This window comes from Phoxinus phoxinus, assembly GCF_949152265.1.
Source record: "Phoxinus phoxinus genome assembly, chromosome: 2".
In the NCBI taxonomy this organism is placed as follows: Eukaryota; Metazoa; Chordata; class Actinopteri; order Cypriniformes; family Leuciscidae; genus Phoxinus; species Phoxinus phoxinus.
Window position 1 is genome coordinate 12,272,923 of NC_136877.1, and position 18,282 is coordinate 12,291,204.

Sequence of the window (18,282 nt, forward strand, 5' to 3'; positions counted from 1 at the left end):
TAATATTACAATTTATAAGTTAAATGGAGATATCAACTTTATAGATCAGATCACTTGTATTTTCCAGTTAATCTTTATAACGGGGTGTCATAATGTTTGGATACAGGTTTTCTATGAGTTTTCCAGAACGTTTGAATAAAATGAATTAATAACATTAATTTGTCATGTCTTTAATTAATAGTTAGCAGTTTTATATTCACTATGTGACTCGGAGTGATGTAGAAGTAGGCCTATTCACTATGAAGCTTACACTGGTGATGTACCTAAAATATTTTTTTTTATATATTTTTTTTAAGCTTGTTGTTTTGCAGAACAGCACAGTTATACATGTGTAATGTATATGCCTCGGACCCTGGGTCCGTATGAATTAACTCAAATGATCCATAGGGAATTTTAATAACTAATCATGAATATGATTAATATTTTGCATATTACAGTTACATTAAATTATCAAAATTGGAAATGTATAGATTATATGAATATATGAATAATCGATCACAACGTCTTATAATTCCTCATTCATATATCAATAATCTTATTTAATTTCGATTATGAGACAACCTTTAAGGGAAATTCATGTAATGATCAAGTAGGTGTCTGTCCCGCAAAAACCATCAAAGATCAATCTATCAATCTCTCGATAAAGTTATCCCTTATAAACTCCAAGAAATATTAACTTTCTGGTCGTGAACATTAATTTTCCTGTGTTTATAAAATTAAAACTACTTAATGTAGTAACTAAGAAGAGCTGGTAGCTCGGATCTACCTCATTGACTTTGTATTTTTACAATCGTTAAACAGTCACCAGTCATTTATAATACATGGTTTTAATAAATGCAAAACTAGAGAATATACAGACTACACATCCTGATTATATGTTTATACATATCTTACATGTGAACACACAAGACAACGAATAATAGATGAGAGAGAGAAGGTGAGAGAGATAAAGTTCTGAGGATGGGCGCGCCGTGCCGAAGCACGCGCTGAGATTGTAGAGAGAGAAAGAGAAAGTAAATCACGAATGATCATAGGAGTAGCAACATCACAGACCTTTGAGAGACATCAATCGAAACAAACCTTAAAACATTGAAACTCGTTAGAGTTTGATACTTGCAAAGTTCGTTTGTGTGGAGCTGTGTCCAGCCTGCGCGTGTTCTCGGAGCAGAGTGCGCGCGCTCGTGCTGAGGCGCGTTCTCTACTGAAGCCTCGGACAGGGCGCGAGTTTTGAAGAAGGCCTCTTGTGGAAGTGATATGTTACTGGAGGAATTCAGGCTTCGTGCGTTCGACTCGTAGGTGGAAACGAACAAAGTGGAATTTGAAAATTAAACAAAAGAAACTTAGATAAAGAAAATAAAAGAAGGGAACTCCTTATTGGAGTTCAGGACCGGAGATTTCACATGCTGAAGTCGGGGAACAGAAGAACAGGAAGGGGAGTTTTGGGGGAGCTTTGGGGTTTTTAAAGAATGTATAGCTCCACCTCCGTTTGGCGCGAGTAGCCAATAACCTTCAGTGATTCGAAAGCGGGAAAGTTTTCTTTGTTTGTAAAGACACGCCCACTTTGACTATGTCATGTGAGAGATCGAATTTAACCTTCATATTTAGAAATAGGGTATTTCCTAGAATAAATGCATATTATTGTACCTTGCAGTCAAGATTCGAGATTCAACTCCGTTAGGTCTTAAGATTCAAAATGGTACTAAACACATCGGGTTACAGGAATACAACGTTTGATTATTATGCATTAGTACAGACATTTAAAGTTCGATTAATGTTACACTTGGACATATATATGCTTTCCTATGGTTTATAAACACATCTTAACACAAAAAGGGATATATTTATTACATTTAAGAGTGACTATTTAGCATTTATTTTTCTCTGTGCAAGACACGTGGGTGTCTTGGTGTGTGTGTGTGGAAGGCAGATGTTGGTGTGAGGAATGTTGGGGTGTCACGTTACGAGTCTCCTTGTGTGTGTTGTAATGGAGAAAGAGACAAAGACCTCTTGTCTTCAGGCAAATTAATGAAGTGTTCGCGAGAATCGCGATTCCCTAATTTGACCAGATGGCAGTCAATGTTGCTACACATGATATGAAAAGAGTAAGCCTGTAGTTAGGGAGTATGTGTTATTCAAGGAAAGGATAATTATATTTTTAGAATGACAATTTTTTTCAAACCTGGTCTGTGGGGCATCGCTTCCCACTTTCATAATTACTGTAGTTGCCATGGTCTGAACAACACATCTTTTGTTATTTCATCAAATGTAATCTAACTAGCTGATTGAATACAAATATTTTGACTTATTTTACATTTTATAGGACATTTTTTTAAAACAAAAATTAAACATCACTGAACTTACTTAAGCTGGACTGTGATGCTATTTTCTTCTGGAAACAAACTTTTTGCATTATATTCCTGTTATCTCTGTAAAGCTGCTTTGAAACAATCTGTATTGTAAAAAGCGTTATATAAATAAATGTGACTTTACTTAATTAAAAAAATACCTAAAGTTAGTATCAGCTAGCTTGTTAGCTAGCAGGTTAGCATCAGCTAACAATATGTTTCAAATAGGCTGTTTCTGCTGTAAATGTTGTATGTAAATGTTTTCACCCACTCAACCCTAATTTCTGAACAAGACGAAAAACTCTACGGACAGTGAATGGTTAATATTTCCTGAGGCTAGAAGAGATCTCATGTAGTCTAAGGTGTAAAAGTGAAACTGGGCTAAGGGGGAGGGGTAAGGGGGGATATTTCAGGGTAACGGGGGCTGTCAGCTGTGCCGCATGTCACTGCTGTCCAGTCCAGGGCGGTCATTGTGGTCAGTGGCATTCAGCTGCAACAGACAGCCGGTGAGTCTCCTTTAAAAACAGTCACTCTTCAAGTCAAAAAATGCTTGGATGAATGAAGATGATTGAGGAAACTGCATATTCTGCATGTCATTTCAGCAAATGCATAGCCAAGATGTATAGAAAAGGACACATTTGCTAATGAAAGCATGCTAAAATCAACTTGGAACTCTTCCAACTACTAACAATGAATACTAACGCATCTGCAAAAATGTGTTTGATAAACAGCTATTAAAAACTATGGACAAAATGGTGATATAGGTCCAGAAATTGCATGCAGTTGTTGTTTATGATATAGGACCAGAAGCAAGAGTCTGGGAAGCCTAGTATTTTTGGAGTGATGATAATCTTCTATGAATAGCCAGGCTTTACAAATTCCTGAAGTCTTTCTGTGTCAAAGACCACTGCATGTTGCTAAGAGCACAAGCCAACAGCCGGATTGCTAATCAAATCCAAATGACTCTGTATATTTAGCACATGGCATAGCTGTCAATAATGCCACCAAGTCAGTTTAAAAAAGACTGGTAATTTATCTGTTTGTGCTAGTTTTGTTCTAGTTTAAAGGTGCATTAAGCAACTTTTCATGTTAAAAATACCCGTTTTCTAACCCATACATGCTTAAACAATTGCCTGATGGGCTGAATGAGCCCTTCTCTGATCACTGAGATTGTCTCTATAATCCTGTAAAGTAAAATAAATAAGAGGGATTCGGGCCGGAATTTGAGACTGGGCGTGACGTCATGCACGTTCACGGCGCGCTCACATAGCTATGTCTGGCAGGTTTGTGTATTCGCCGGCATTCTCCGTAGAAGATGGATTGTAAGAGACCTGCTTGTAGTTCATTTCAAACACCAACGCAAACTCCACGTAAGATTAAAAAAAGAAAACTTTTGTCTAGTGCGTGCACATCTCTGGCTGCAGTTTCGCTTGCCGCCAGAGGTGGCATTGTTCTGCAAAAACTCAGAATATTGCGCTATGCACCTTTAAAGGGGTGGTAAAGTATGATTTCACTTTTCCAACTTTAGTTAGTGTGTAATGTTGCTGTTTGAGCATAAACAACATCTGCAAAGTTACAACGCTCAAAGTTCAAAGCAAAGGGAGATATTTGCTTTTAAAGAAATAGTTTTTTTAAGGACTACAACAAACGGCTGGTAGGGACTACACAACATTCCTCCGGGTTTAGTGACATCAGCAAGTCTAAAATGTACATAAACCCCGCCCCCGGGAACACGCAGTTGAGGGAACAAGTCAAATATTTGTATTTGTAATATTTGTATAGTATTTTGTCACAGAAGTGAGTCAGCTCAAACTTTAGCATCCATCTTTTCACATGCAATCGAAAGTCACTCTGTGTGCATCTCACAACAGTTCCTATACGAGCGATTTATAGATTACCATGACAGAATATGCTAATTGAAGATAGTTAACGCCACATCAGCAACATAAATTCATCAACTAACCTTTCAGAGACGTCCTGTTGCATTCTACATGTTGTCTCTCCATCTTTGTCTGACTCCGTTTTGACATTAAAGACAGAAAAGTTTCTGTTATTTTAGTTTGTCTGCATGAGGTAATAGCAGCTGCTAACACACACATGAGCTCTTGAAACCCCGCCCTCTGCAGCAGCTCATTTGCATTTAAAGGGCCAGACACAAAACGGTGCGTTTTTGCAAATCCTCAAAAAGTGACAACTTTAACATGCTATATACAAATATCTGTGGGGTATTTTGTGCTAAAACTTCACATACACACTTCTGGGGACATCAGAAATTTATTTTACATCTTGTGAAAATGGCATTTTACCACCCCTTTAATAGGATGACATTTCAACAGTTTAAAGTCAATGTGAGTTCAAAATTGATTATTACTGTGAGTTTCTAAATAATACACATTCCTGGTCTTAATGTGCACCATTCATCTTCAATGCTATTCCATGGTAATCTTTGTAAAGCACTGAAACGACTTTCCTTTTCATCTGATTTAATAGGCATAGCACATTTTTAGGGTATATGTAATGCAACCTTTCTAAAATTAGCAAATAATGAAAAAGTAATGAAAATAACTGTTTTCCATTGAAATATGTTAAGATTAGCTCTCCAGAGCATTCCATTTGCATTTAGGTCCTGATCCATTCTGCTACAGAATGTTTTGCTCATAAAACACATTACATTTTGGAAGGAAAAGGGGCTATAAATGGTATTTCCTGTTGACTTTAATAATCTAAGATGCTTTAAGATTCTATAAACTTTGTAACCTGTAAGATGATGAAAACATAATACAATACACTTTCTCAGAAGTCACGATTTCTTCAGCCCGACAGTGACGGTATATAAACTTAAAAAAGCTTATTGTTTCATGGAAAACAATATTGACAAGTTTAGAGAGAAGTTGTCTCTGCTTTCTATACATTTTAAAGTTTATTTTGATCAAAGTTGGAAGACTTCAGCTTTTTTGAGGGCACATGCTTCTCCCTTTGTCTCTATAGGAATGGCATCTCCCACCAGCATGTTAGCCGAGGAGCAGGTGCACTGTTCCATCTGTCTTGATGTGTTTACAAACCCTGTCTCCATCCCTTGTGGACACAACTTCTGCATGGCCTGCATCGGCAGCTACTGGAAGTCCAGTGCCCTCTTTATGTGTCCGATGTGCAAAAAGACATTCTTCAAGCAGCCCGACATCAGCATCAACACAGTGCTGAGGGAAATCGCTGAGAAATTTAAGGCAATGAAATCCAATCCAGTCGGAAATTTTCAGAAGACAATGCAGCTGGACCCAGGACTCAGGACCCATGAGGAGCTCCCTACAGAAATGCCTGAACTGATTCCTCCTAATGGACCGTGGGCCCTGGAGGTGTCCTGCGACGTGTGCACTGGGCCTCAGCGACGGGCGGTGAAGTCCTGCTTGGTTTGTTTAACGTCTTACTGTGAGGAGCATCTGAAGACGCACACTGCCCGCTTCACCAAACACAAGCTGATCGAACCTGTGCATAACCTTGAGGACCGTATGTGTAAGAAGCACGAGAGGTTGCTGGAGCTGTTCTGTAAGAAGGATCAGACCATTGTGTGTGTGCTGTGCACTGAGATGGACCACAGGGCACATTACACTGTTCCTGTCGAACGAGAGTGGACAGAGAAAAAGGTAAAAGTGCCACTTTTCATTGCTAAAAGGGCCAATTCTATTGTTTTGTCCACTATAAATAACGAACAACTGATTGACAGTGAAACGCTTCGATTTACTAAAAATATTGCGTTGGATTGGAAAGGAAGCTACAAGCTCTGTATGTCACTGATAAGCATAAAAAACACGGCAATACCCATTATGCTCATACATGCTACAGTTATTCCAGTGCTGGCACACCTCTACACATACCCACATTTCTCTCAACGTGGGGGAAAAAGCAGTATTCAGTAAGTAAAAAATTAATTGTCAGAAAATAGATACATAATAAAATTTGAAGTTTACTTATTTGAAAAAAAGTAAACATTGCTTTACTCATTACTTGTTACTGGCGGAATAAAGTAATCAGATCATGTAAATAATGGATGGCCAACTTCAGTCCTGCAGGGCCACTATCCTACAGAGTTTAGCCCCAACCCTAACCAAACACACCTGAACAAGCTAACCAATGTCTTCAGGATTAAGAAAGCTAGAGAGAGCTAAACTCTGCAGTCTTCCAAGACTGAAGTTGCCCATATTATGTTCAGTTGTATAGCTAGCTAATGTGTGATTTTGTATTATTAGCGTATAACAGCAGTAATTTTCCTAAAAAGTATACATAAAAAAATATAAATATTATACAATTTGCAGTATTTTATGGAAATGAATGGCTTAATAGTCAAAAAATTAATTGGAAAAATACTTCCAACTGAACCAAGAATGCTTCACTTTGTAATTGATTTTTACAAGGATTTACTATAGGATACAGATTGACTACGTCACTAAAAAGAGCTATGCACAGAGCAGGTTTAAAAAGTTTAACACAATATATTGTGATTGACAGGCCTTGTTGAGGAAAACTGAAACAGAAGTTCAGCAGATGATTCAGGGCCGACTGAAGAAAGTTGATGATATCAAACACTCCATAGAGTTGAACAAAGTAAGTTTAAGTGTTTATGTCTATCAGATTAGTTAACATGGGCAGATGCTATAGCCTTTCTCTTCTTCAATACTAATCCACAGAGATCCTCGGGCTGGTGTGACTTAAAGGTACATTTTGCAACTAGTTGTTAATGCTTAAAACTGCAAGTTACCCGCAAGGAACTTTGGCTACATCCAAAATTGCATACTTCCCTATAGTTGGTGAAAACAGTATGCAACAATAGTAGTAAGTGCAACTTCACAGTGCCCAGATGAGTTTCTGAAGTGTGAGAGGATTTGTGACATTCTACACATATGCATGCTATATAGCACATACATTATAGCACACATGAATTAATTAATTACTTAATCAAAATAAGTACATACTCAAGAGAGTATGCAAATTCGGATGCAGCCAACTATTCAGCACAAATAAATATGATGGCTTGAGGTGTAGCTGTCAGTGTTGCAGGGTCGTAAACCACCATAGACAATGAGGGGTACAAGTCACGATGACCTCACATCAATACACAACACCCCCCAATAATTAGAAATGGCCAAATTCCCCCGATATTTTAATGCTGCTCTGCTGCACTCCATTACGCATGATCTTTTGGTCTTTTGTTTGACAAAAAGTTTTAAAAGTTACATTTTTAAGAATGGTCTTACAGTCAAAATGAGATGACCAATCAAATCAAAGAAGGTGGGGTTTACCAAATTAACACAGTACAAATGATTTAATATTTACAATAGAAATGTTCAACAACCAACATTAATATTCAATAATGCAAACTACTTTAATAAAATTTTGTCATTTTGAAATATGCTATCATTTAATTGCTTCATGTAATTCATAACTAAATGTGACGAGACAAGAAACCTTTTGCGTTATTTCCATACATAGTGAATGTGTGCATATTCTAAAATGAAATAATATTTGCAAATAGTTTAGATCGATTACTTCATAAATTAGAACAGGATATATATTTTTTCTTTGTTCTCTTTAATTAAATTTTAATATAATATATATATATTTTATTTTTTCCAAGACATGGTTATGGCCTTGCCATGTAGCCGCGATTACAGGCGATCATCATCAAGAGTAAATGTAAAAAAATATCTTATAATTCACTCCCTCCAAAAATAAAAGACATAATGTAAAAAAAATAAAAAGGGGAATACCTGTGAATTGATTAATGTATGGCTAATGTACAGTATTTTGACCATGCAAGTCTTCCACTATTGCTTTTCTATTTACTCATCAAATTAAATAATATTTAAAAAGTATAGGGAACGTAGAGATTAAGCATGATTGCTATAGGCTATCTTATCTGTAAAGCAAAAAAGAAGCAATCTCTGGGTTGGTTTTAAATCAACCCCGACCTACATTTCCAACCAAAATCCAACGTCTGTCCGACGTCGGGTTCAGATGCCAATCCGATGTCGGGTTCTGACGTCAACTCGACTTTCATTTCCAACCAAAATGCAACCCCTGACTGATGTTACTAATTTCTACTCAAGGACCTTGACAGAAATGTAGAGGAGTAAAAAGTATGATATTTGTCTTTCAAGTGTAGTGAAGTTATTTGCTAAATTATTTTTGTCTCCACTGATTAGTGTGTATCTCCTCCCAAACACAGAGCAGCACTCAGAGAGAAATTGAGGACAGCATGCAGGTATTCTCGGATCTGATCCGAGCAGTCCAGAAGGTCCAGGCCGAGCTGGTGCTGGACATCGAGGAGAAACAGAAGAAGACAGAGAGCTGGGCCAACAAACAAATACAAGAACTGGAGCAGGAAATAGATGTTCTGAAACTGAGAAACACAGAGTTAGGGTATCTCTCACACACTGAAGACCACATTCACTTCCTGCAGGTGAAGCATTTTTAACCTACTTTTTTTTTCTTCATGAAATCAGTTCTTAATTTTTACTCATGTAAAACGTGTAAAAAGAATGTCCTCACTGTCAATTTTGTTGATGTGGATTATTTTATTCAAATGTAAGAGTGATTAAACAAATCTAGAGACCCATGTACAGTGCTAAAAATGACCTCCAAAGTGTTTTGTGATGGCAACAAACATTCAAAGGTAGCTGGATGTTTTACAAGATGTATTCTTCAGAGTCTGCCAACAAAGTGTTTAGATGTACAAAGATGGCACACTCATATTACCTATGAATGGTAGAAATTGTAATGCCCAATATGGTGTAATAAGCCCCGCCTTCTAAATAAAAGAGCCAATTGCTGATTAGTAAAGTCATTGCATTACTGCAGCTGCCGTTAGAAGCTCCGGATGCTACCGGAATATTAATTGAAAGGGAATTTGCTGCTAATCTCTGTTGTATGCCACACAGCTTCTTTAAAAGGTCCACTGTCTTCTCCTCCAGAATTTTACATCATTAATGGCTCATCCAAACACCAAAGACTGGTCTGAGACACGTGTGCATGCGGATCAGTGTGTTGGCACCACCAGAAGAGCAGTGCTCAAACTAGAAGAGACACTTACAGAAGAAGTAGAAAAACTTGTAGAAATGGGTAAGAACTTTACTGTTACAGTATTTTACTAATGCACATCACTCTTTTTCTGCCCCTATACTTTATATTCACCTTAACAAGTGGCACAGTTTTAAGACAGATTGGCTGTAACCATGAAGAATTAACTGTCAGGGTCTTCCTGCCTTTGTGAAGTAGTGCATAATTGTATAGAGTGGTGAAGGTGTGAAGTCACTTTAGCAGTTAGCATCACACTGGTTCCCTCGACAAAAACCCAATAGGATTTCCTCATAGGCTTTTGGATTATTACAAAAATAAGCTTTTGTGACCAAGGTAAAAGGGGCGACTCTCCCCACTTACCACCCCGAGGAGCAAACCACACCCACCAATAAAGTTCAGAGGCTTGTCAATTGAGTTTAAAACAATGAATTTATTAAAGTCTCACTAGTTAAAATGTCTGAGCAACTGCCTTCCTCCACGAGACGTCTCTGAGCCTGGCTTTAGTCCAGATTTCTTCCACACTCCCCCACTTAAAGGGTGTTGCCACCAAGCGGGATTAGATGCTCCCTCAGCAGGTAACTGGCAGTACGATGTCACAGGCTTACTCCCGGCACTCTGTTAGATGCTCAGTCCGTCACAACCCCGTCAACGATGCCTGGGGGAAAATCCACAGCACACGTGGAATACTCTTGAGACAGAAAAAACACCGCAACACACCCAGGTTCAAGTGAGGTCTCACCACAATCTTCACACCAATAATCAGCAGGCAGTTGACGCAGAACAGTGACAGGCAGGCAGCACTGGAATGGGCTATTCCGATATTTACATGCCAGGGAGAACACGTACAGGATGGTAGGTTTGCAGTTGTATGCCTGGAGCGGAGAGCTGGGATCCTTAAGCTGCAATACAGATTCAGTGATAACGAGACAGTATGGACTACTACAATGAGGCTGGTGGATCGTAGGCTTCAACACTAGCAATACAGCAGTATGCACATCCAGTATGGAAGTCGATAGGACAGTACAATGAGGCTGGTGGGTCGTTGGCTACAACACTAGCAAGACAGCAGTATACACATCCAGTATGGAAGTCGATAGAACAGTACAATGAGGCTGGTAGATCGTTGGCTTCAACACTAGCAAGACAGCAGTATGCACATCCAGTATGGAAGTCGATAGAACAGTACAATGAGGCTGGTGGATCGTTGGCTTCAACACTAACAAGACAGCAGTATACACATCCAGTATGGAAGTCGATAGAACAGTACAATGAGGCTGGTGGGTCGTTGGCTTCAACACTAGCAAGACAGCAGTATACACATCCAGTATGGAAGTCGATAGAACAGTACAATGAGGCTGGTGGGTCGTCGGCTACAACACTAGCAAGACAGCAGTATGCACATCCAGTATGGAAGTCGATAGAACAGTACAGCGAGGCTGATGGGTCGTTGGCTACAACACTAGCAAGACAGCAGTATGCACATCCAGTATGGAAGTCGATAGAACAGTACAATGAGGCTGGTGGATCGTTGGCTTCAACACTAGCAAGACAGCAGTATGCACATCCAGTATGGCAGTCAATAGAACAGTACAATGAGGCTGGTGGGTCGTTGGCTACAACACTAGCAAGACAGCAGTATGCACATCCATTATGGAAGTCGATAGAACAGTACAGCGAGGCTGATGGGTCGTTGGCTACAACACTAGCAAGACAGCAGTATGCACATCCAGTATGGAAGTCGATAGGACAGTACAATGAGGCTGGTGGATCGTTGGCTTCAACACTAGCAAGACAGCAGTATGCACATCCAGTATGGCAGTCAATAGAACAGTACAATGAGGCTGGTGGGTCGTTGGCTACAACACTAGCAAGACAGCAGTATGCACATCCAGTATGGAAGTCGATAGAACAGTACAATGAGGCTGGTGGATCGTTGGCTTCAACACTAGCAGGACAGCAGTATGCACATCCAGTATGGCAGTCAATAGAACAGTACAATGAGGCTGGTGGATCGTTGGCTTCAACACTAGCAAGACAGCAGTATGCACATCCAGTATGGCAGTCAATAGAACAGTACAATGAGGCTGGTGGGTCGTTGGCTACAACACTAGCAAGACAGCAGTATGCACATCCAGTATGGCAGTCAATAGAACAGTACAATGAGGCTGGTGGGTCGTTGGCTACAACACTAGCAAGACAGCAGTATGCACATCCATTATGGAAGTCGGTAGAACAGTACAATGAGGCTGGTGGATCGTTGGCTACAACACCCACGGTCAGTCCCAAACTGGACGTATACTCAGACAAAACTTTGCTCACAATAACGAGGGGGAGACGGAGGACGGCCGATCATATACTGGCAGTACCACCTTTCTAGCGTTCCACAACTCAATCCAGCCACTTTATGTAGAAATGATTACTTAGCTTATCGTAGCCCAGCCGATCGCTCTCGTCCGATACGGTATTCCACAGCCCCAGACAGTCCAGCTTCCGATTCACTCGTGCTCGTTGTCCTCTCCTTATTACAGCCTCTACCGCTGCATCTCTAGCGTGTCTAAGCAGCACTACCTCTTGATCGGGAATCCAGAGTTTGTCACAAATCCGTCGTCTCACCCCACAAAGTTTTCTTTACACCCAAAGACTGTATGTCAACAGCTTAAAAACATATTGTTGAGCCTTGTTAGCCAATCATTAAACCACACATTTTCCCGCTGCACACCTGTCCATCGTCAGCGATAAGGACATCACATGTGAGAGCCGGCTTTGTTTTGGTCCGTCTTTTAATGCCTCCTCCTTATGGGAAACAAACCTCGGGAATGTTAGTTCCGCCCCACAACCTGTAGTCACCTGGTGACACTTTGTTTAAACAAAGGTTTATTCTAATTACACGTTTTGTCCATCAAGAAAATTTTCCCAGATGAACACAACGTTTATGAATTTTGTCTAAATGCAGCGGCCAGAAGTAAAAAGCTAAAGGTAGGCTATAAACGAACTACACCGCGGTCCCATGACTTCAACGTCACTACCAATAAACTTCCGACTACTCTTTCAGTTTTATCTAAAAAACATTTTCCCAGCAAGTTTGAGAGAATAGTTTATTAGAGCACGATTATAAAGATAACGAGGCTGTGAAAGCAGACTTTAGCTGACCTGTTCGCTGTGATGACATTTAATCTCCCTGACAATCTCTGTAGTCCCATTTAGCCACTTCTTAGTAAATGCCTTTTTAAAGGGTAACACTTTATTTTGATGGTCCCTTTTGAACATTCTGTTAACTATAAGTAACTGTGCAAATACATGTCAACTAACACAAATAAACTGACATTAATTCATAACAAAAATTAATTATATATTCCTCAACCCATCAATCTAATGCAATATAAATTACTGTATAGGCTGACATACTGTATTCAATATAAATATTCCACATTTCTGTCCAAACCATGGTAAATTACTAGTACATTCATTGTAAATGTTTGTAAGGGTGGCGATTAGGAAATGTAGTTCATGGCACAATGTTTCTAATGCTTTCCTCATCAGTCTGGTTGGGAATGGTGAGGCTGTTTAATCCGATTTAATACTTTAATAAAAATAAAAGAATAAAATAAAAATGTGCTACCGTTTTTCTTAAATCTGGTAAATTCATCCATTCCAAGACAAAATTAATGTAAAATTGGGAATTTAAATGAGCTAAATGGAAACTTCAAGTTCTAAAATGATATATGGCACTTGATGCTGACTGCTATAATGGGTTAGAAAAACAAAGAAAAGAACAGGCGAGTCAGGTGCTCCAAAAATGTTCAAGGTCTTTAAGGATTAAATCATCGAGTGATTTGTGGTTTGTAACGGTGAGGTGTCTGTCGAATGGAAACGCTTCCCACTGGTTGTTGCAACGCTGATTAATAATAGTGTCTGGGACCCGGGAGTAAACACAACTCCGTGCAGGGCCGTGCTGAAAGAACTAGTGAAACAAATGAAAACAGCACTATTTATTGTGAATGACCGAGAAATCGCTTCAGAATATTCAGTGAGAGAGCGGCCCGAACGAATCCGAATAGTTTCAGGCCGTCATGCAAACGCGTTTAGAAAGAATCTAACTAAAAGAATTAATAATTCAAATGGTTCAGTCGAATGAAATTCGGGACACAAATAATAACTGCTGAAATATTCGCACGTAAAACATTTCTCAGGTCAATCGGAGCGCGTATCAAACTAAATTAGCCGCACCGCCAGGAAAAGAGTAGGAGGGATGTTGGTGTCGTCGGCCCGGATGGAGATTATTGGCGGGCAGGATTTGGCCCGCGGGCCGCCAGTTGAATAGTAAAACGTAAAAAGTGCCTTGAGCTTGTGTTCACCACAGACCTTATTTCGTCCATTTAACCAAAATCTCATTAAAAAAACTCATTGACATCAGGATGATGGAACCAGAAATGCTACAATGCTAACTCGTTACCCTGTTTTGGCCTATGGAATTAAGTCATACTTGCATCACTTTATTGAATGTGCAATTGTAGTTTACTTCAAATCTTCAAAGTATATGTACTGTCCTTGCAGATTTTATAATATTAATAAAATACAATCCCTCTTAAGTTTACTAAAAGAGAGTAGGCTACACTTTCATGGTGGGGGGTTTTCCAGACAGAGAAGCCTTTTCCAAGACTAAAATGTCAAGGCAATGTAACCCCCGAAAAGGAGGTTATTTCAGAACTGAACTGATGAATTGGACTAAACAAGCCAATGCACATTGGCATGCAAGATTTGCAAATCAAGTCCTGCAAATCAGTTATATAAGGAAGTGCGTTGAGACCACTCAACGAACAGCTTCCACTTCAAAGGGTAGACATGTGTTTCTACACACCTCGTAGAGCAGTGTTTCTCAACCCTGCTCCTGAAGGACCCCCAACACTGCACATTTTCTTTGTCTCCCTAATCAAACACACCTGATTCAACTCATCAGCTCATTGGAAGAAACTCTAGGACCTGAAATTGGTGTGTCAGAAAGAGGAGACTTTCAAAATGTGCAGTGTTGGGGGTCCCCCAGGATAGGGTTGAGAAACACTGTCGTAGAGGGTGCTATCGCCGAAGTGATAGATCACTGGTGGTGGTGATCTACCGCTTGTGGTAGATCACCTAATCCTCCACGTCCCATCCAGAGACCACATGTGGAGGTTCCAGAGATCTGGACGCGGGTTCCAGAGGGTTCTCCAACTCTGAGAAAGTAGGTCCTTCCTCCAGGAATCCACAAGGAGCATCAGTTCCGGAAACCAGGTCCGGGTGGGACAGTATGGCACAACTAGCAAGACCTGCTCTTCGTCCTCCCTGACCTTGCACAGTGTCTGTGCGAGAAGTCTCACTGGGGGAAATGCACACTTGCGTAGGCCTCTAGGTCAGTTTTGTGCCACCTCATCCGTGCCAATGGCCCCCTTGGTCAGGGAGTAAAACAACTGGCAATGGGGCGGCAATGTCCGGAGAGGAAAACAGGTCTAGCCATGCGTCCCCGAAGCGTCTCCAAATAAGCTGGACTGTCTGGGGGTGGAGTCGCCATTCTCCCGGGACTGTAGGCTGTCGTGAGAGCTCATTGGCTGCACGATTGAGCTCGCCCGAAATTTGAATGACGCAAAGTGACCTCACTTAAACTTAAAAGTAGAAGATGGCGGACGAGTTGCGACATGCAACGGGAGTGTAGACCACCCTGATGGTTGATGTACGCAACGGCTGCAGTGTTGTACATCCGGACCAGTCCGCGCTTGCCTTGCAACAGGCTGGGGTACCATGTGCAACGGGCATGCAGCATTAGGCTCCTGAACAGGTTCCCTCAATTTGAATCAACTCCCTCTATTTGAAGCGGCGCGGAGCAAGCCATACTGCTAACAATTCATGGCAGTTGATATGCTAGTGCAGCCGAGGTCCTGTCCAGGAGCCCGATGCTGCTCGCCCGTTGCACATAACACAAAATTATTTTTATTCAATGTTACATTTAATGTATGTACATTTTAAACATATTTTACATATCAAATTGCAACTTCATCATTAAAAATATTGTAATTGTGCAAATATGACATGACTCAAAAGGTTTTTCTAAAGTTTTAATAAGGTTAAATAATTATAAAACCACTCAAATACAATCCAACCTATAAAGCAATTACTTTATTTATTAATTTATTTATTTTTGTCATCTTAAACAGAGCTGAGGAGAGTTCAGAAGTACTCAGGTAATGTTTCCTAGTTCATTTAATCCGTCATATATCACTAGACCACTTTGCATTCAATTGGGTTTATCTCTGCCTGTTCTGTTTGATAATCTACTCACATCTCCGTTGTATGTCCCCTTGAAGTGGATGTAACCTTTGACCCGGACACGGCTAACCCTTGGCTGCAGCTATCCGAGGACAGGCGTCAGATGCGTCATCTCGGAGCATGGCAGGACCTGCCTGATACACCAGAGCGCTTTGATACGGTGGTTATTGCACTCGGCCATGAAGGATTGTCCTCCGGACGCCATTACTGGGAAGTTCAGGTGGGCGAGAAGGACGACTGGTACCTAGGTGTCGCCCAAGCATCTGTTAACAGAAAAGGGAGGATTTCGGTGAGTACGGCTCATGGTTATTGGGCTTTAGCTATGAGGAAAGGGCGAGAATATCGTGCTTCTTCCTCTCCACCCCTCCTGCTTTCCATCGAGCCCAAGCCGAAGAGAGTGGGCGTATATGTGGACTACGAAGAAGGACAGTTGTCATTCTATGATGTACAAAACAAAAGTCACATCTACACCTTTGTGGACTCGTTTAAAGAGAAACTCTTCCCGTTCTTCTACCTCTACTGCTGCGACAAGGCCTCTGACACTATGATGATCTGTCCCATGCAAGAGACGTCTCATACTAAACAGTGCTGAAACATGAGCTCCACAATGACTTGGTCTGGTGACATGACCTGCTGTACTGCTGTTTCTATCCTGTTACTATGTGTGTTTGAGAACTGCTTTCTTTGCTTTATTTCCTGACTGTTATATGGATATTTCTACAAAAAAAGTAATAATTTTATTGCCTGGACATACAAGAGCAATTATGACAAAGAACCAAAGCATACAAAACAAATTAATACATATAATCCATGTTTACACATTTGTACTAATTGAATAACTGAATGTTGAAATAAACATGTACATCAGTGTAAGTGTATTTATTAGACTTATTTCCACATATTAAAATACCACTGCAAGCTTCACCATTATTTTTGTTAGTGTGATATTGGAAAATGGTGTACAATTTTAAAAGTATACGTTTTCAAATATGTTAATTTAAATATACATTTTTGATATAACTTTTGGCCAGCCTTTTGGAAAATTTGTTTACATTTTTACTGTTTACATGGACTATTAAAAAATATTCAATCAAATTAAAAACACATTGTAAAAAAAAAAGAAAGATTCGAAGCAGTAAATACTTTTGAATTTTTTTCTACTTAAAAATTTCACATTTAATTCAGTGTGTTTTTCCAGTGTAGGGGACAGGCAATACAGACTGCTAGACTAATACGACGACCTTGGCAGGGGCGGATCTAGAAAATTATTTATAGGATGGCAAAGAGGTTGCAACACCAAAGCAAGAGCTCATGCAAAGTTATTGTGAATTTATGGCCTGACATACACATTCATGTACATGAATGTATGATTTATCTTGTATCTAACTGCACTCTCAGACATCTCCTGTAAAATCTACAGTTGTCTCATAGAGTTGCAGAGGAGGATGAAAGAGTTGAGAAAACGGATATCTAGCCACTTCAATACTTTATTTAACTTCATACAATAAAGAGGGTAATCAAAACAAGAAAACAATCCAAAAAGCAATGCTACAGATTACACATAGACAAAAAAAAAAAAAAAACACATGACTAAAATTTAAACAGAAGACAATGAAACTAAACATAACACTGCAAACAGTACTTTACTGACAATTTTGTTCAAGTTTTTACAATTGTACTGTAAAATGATTGGCTTTGCTTACAGTATTGGAAACCATAAACATTACTGTAAACAAACAACATCATTATGCAGAATAAATAGATTATGCTGTGTAGTTATTTGATCCTTTTTTTCTGCTGAACTTATTTTTGGTCCACTCTTAGCAGATTGTGTTGTTGGTTTATTGTGTAATGTTCAGAGTTCATCTGTGTGCAAGATGATGTCACATCTTTCACATATGTATCTCAGCCGTTGCTTTACTATTGTGAAATATAATACAAACAGTTATGAAACAATAAACAAGATATTGGTAAAAATAAATAAAATAAGATATTGGTAAATGTTCATGCTGAAATGAAAATTTGAATAGGAATAAACAGAGAATCAACTCACCAAGTAATAAGGTGTCCCAGACATATCCTAACCAGACAGGATTATATTTCTCAGAGGACCTCTGCGTTAGCTTAGAAGCAGCAATTTTTCGATTCATGTACAAATAAAAAAACAGTAAATTTTTCCTTTACACTGCGCTGCGGGTTTCCTTTCGATTTCAGTTCTCTCGACATTGTTTCTTCTGATACTATGGGGAAACACCTTTAATGCCATGCAAGCAACATCCAATGAGGCATACACGAAAATGTACCGTTCAACATTTGGAAAATGTGATGCACTTTAGAACAAATGTGGAATATCCACACTTGTAGCTGAAACTGTTGAAGATGTTAGCCCCTTCCAGCTGTTGCACCCGAATGCAACCAGGTAATTCCATAATTCTTATTCATGGCAGTATAAAGACTTCTGAGTATCATCAAAGACAAGGGTGAGGGGGCCAACATAGTCATCTGCACAGACTTAAAGATTAATAATTGAAGAAATGTAAAAGAAATAAGTAAGAAATAAATTGTACCC

The 18,282-nt window shown here is 39.5% G+C and overlaps 1 protein-coding gene across 1 annotated transcript in view; it reads left to right on the plus strand.

The window, feature by feature from the left end:
• The window catches only part of LOC306987728 (uncharacterized protein), a 36,883-nt gene extending 19,603 nt beyond the window's left edge, over positions 1–17,280 (plus strand). The window contains exons 8-14 of the mRNA XM_079592249.1: positions 2,777–2,851; positions 5,334–5,986; positions 6,849–6,944; positions 8,566–8,799; positions 9,311–9,458; positions 15,602–15,628; positions 15,752–17,280. Of these exons, the coding sequence (XP_079448375.1) occupies positions 2,777–2,851; positions 5,334–5,986; positions 6,849–6,944; positions 8,566–8,799; positions 9,311–9,458; positions 15,602–15,628; positions 15,752–16,305 (1,787 nt within the window). The 3' untranslated portion in view covers positions 16,306–17,280. The remainder of the gene's footprint in view (positions 1–2,776; positions 2,852–5,333; positions 5,987–6,848; positions 6,945–8,565; positions 8,800–9,310; positions 9,459–15,601; positions 15,629–15,751) is intronic.
• Positions 17,281–18,282: the final 1,002 nt, after the last annotated feature.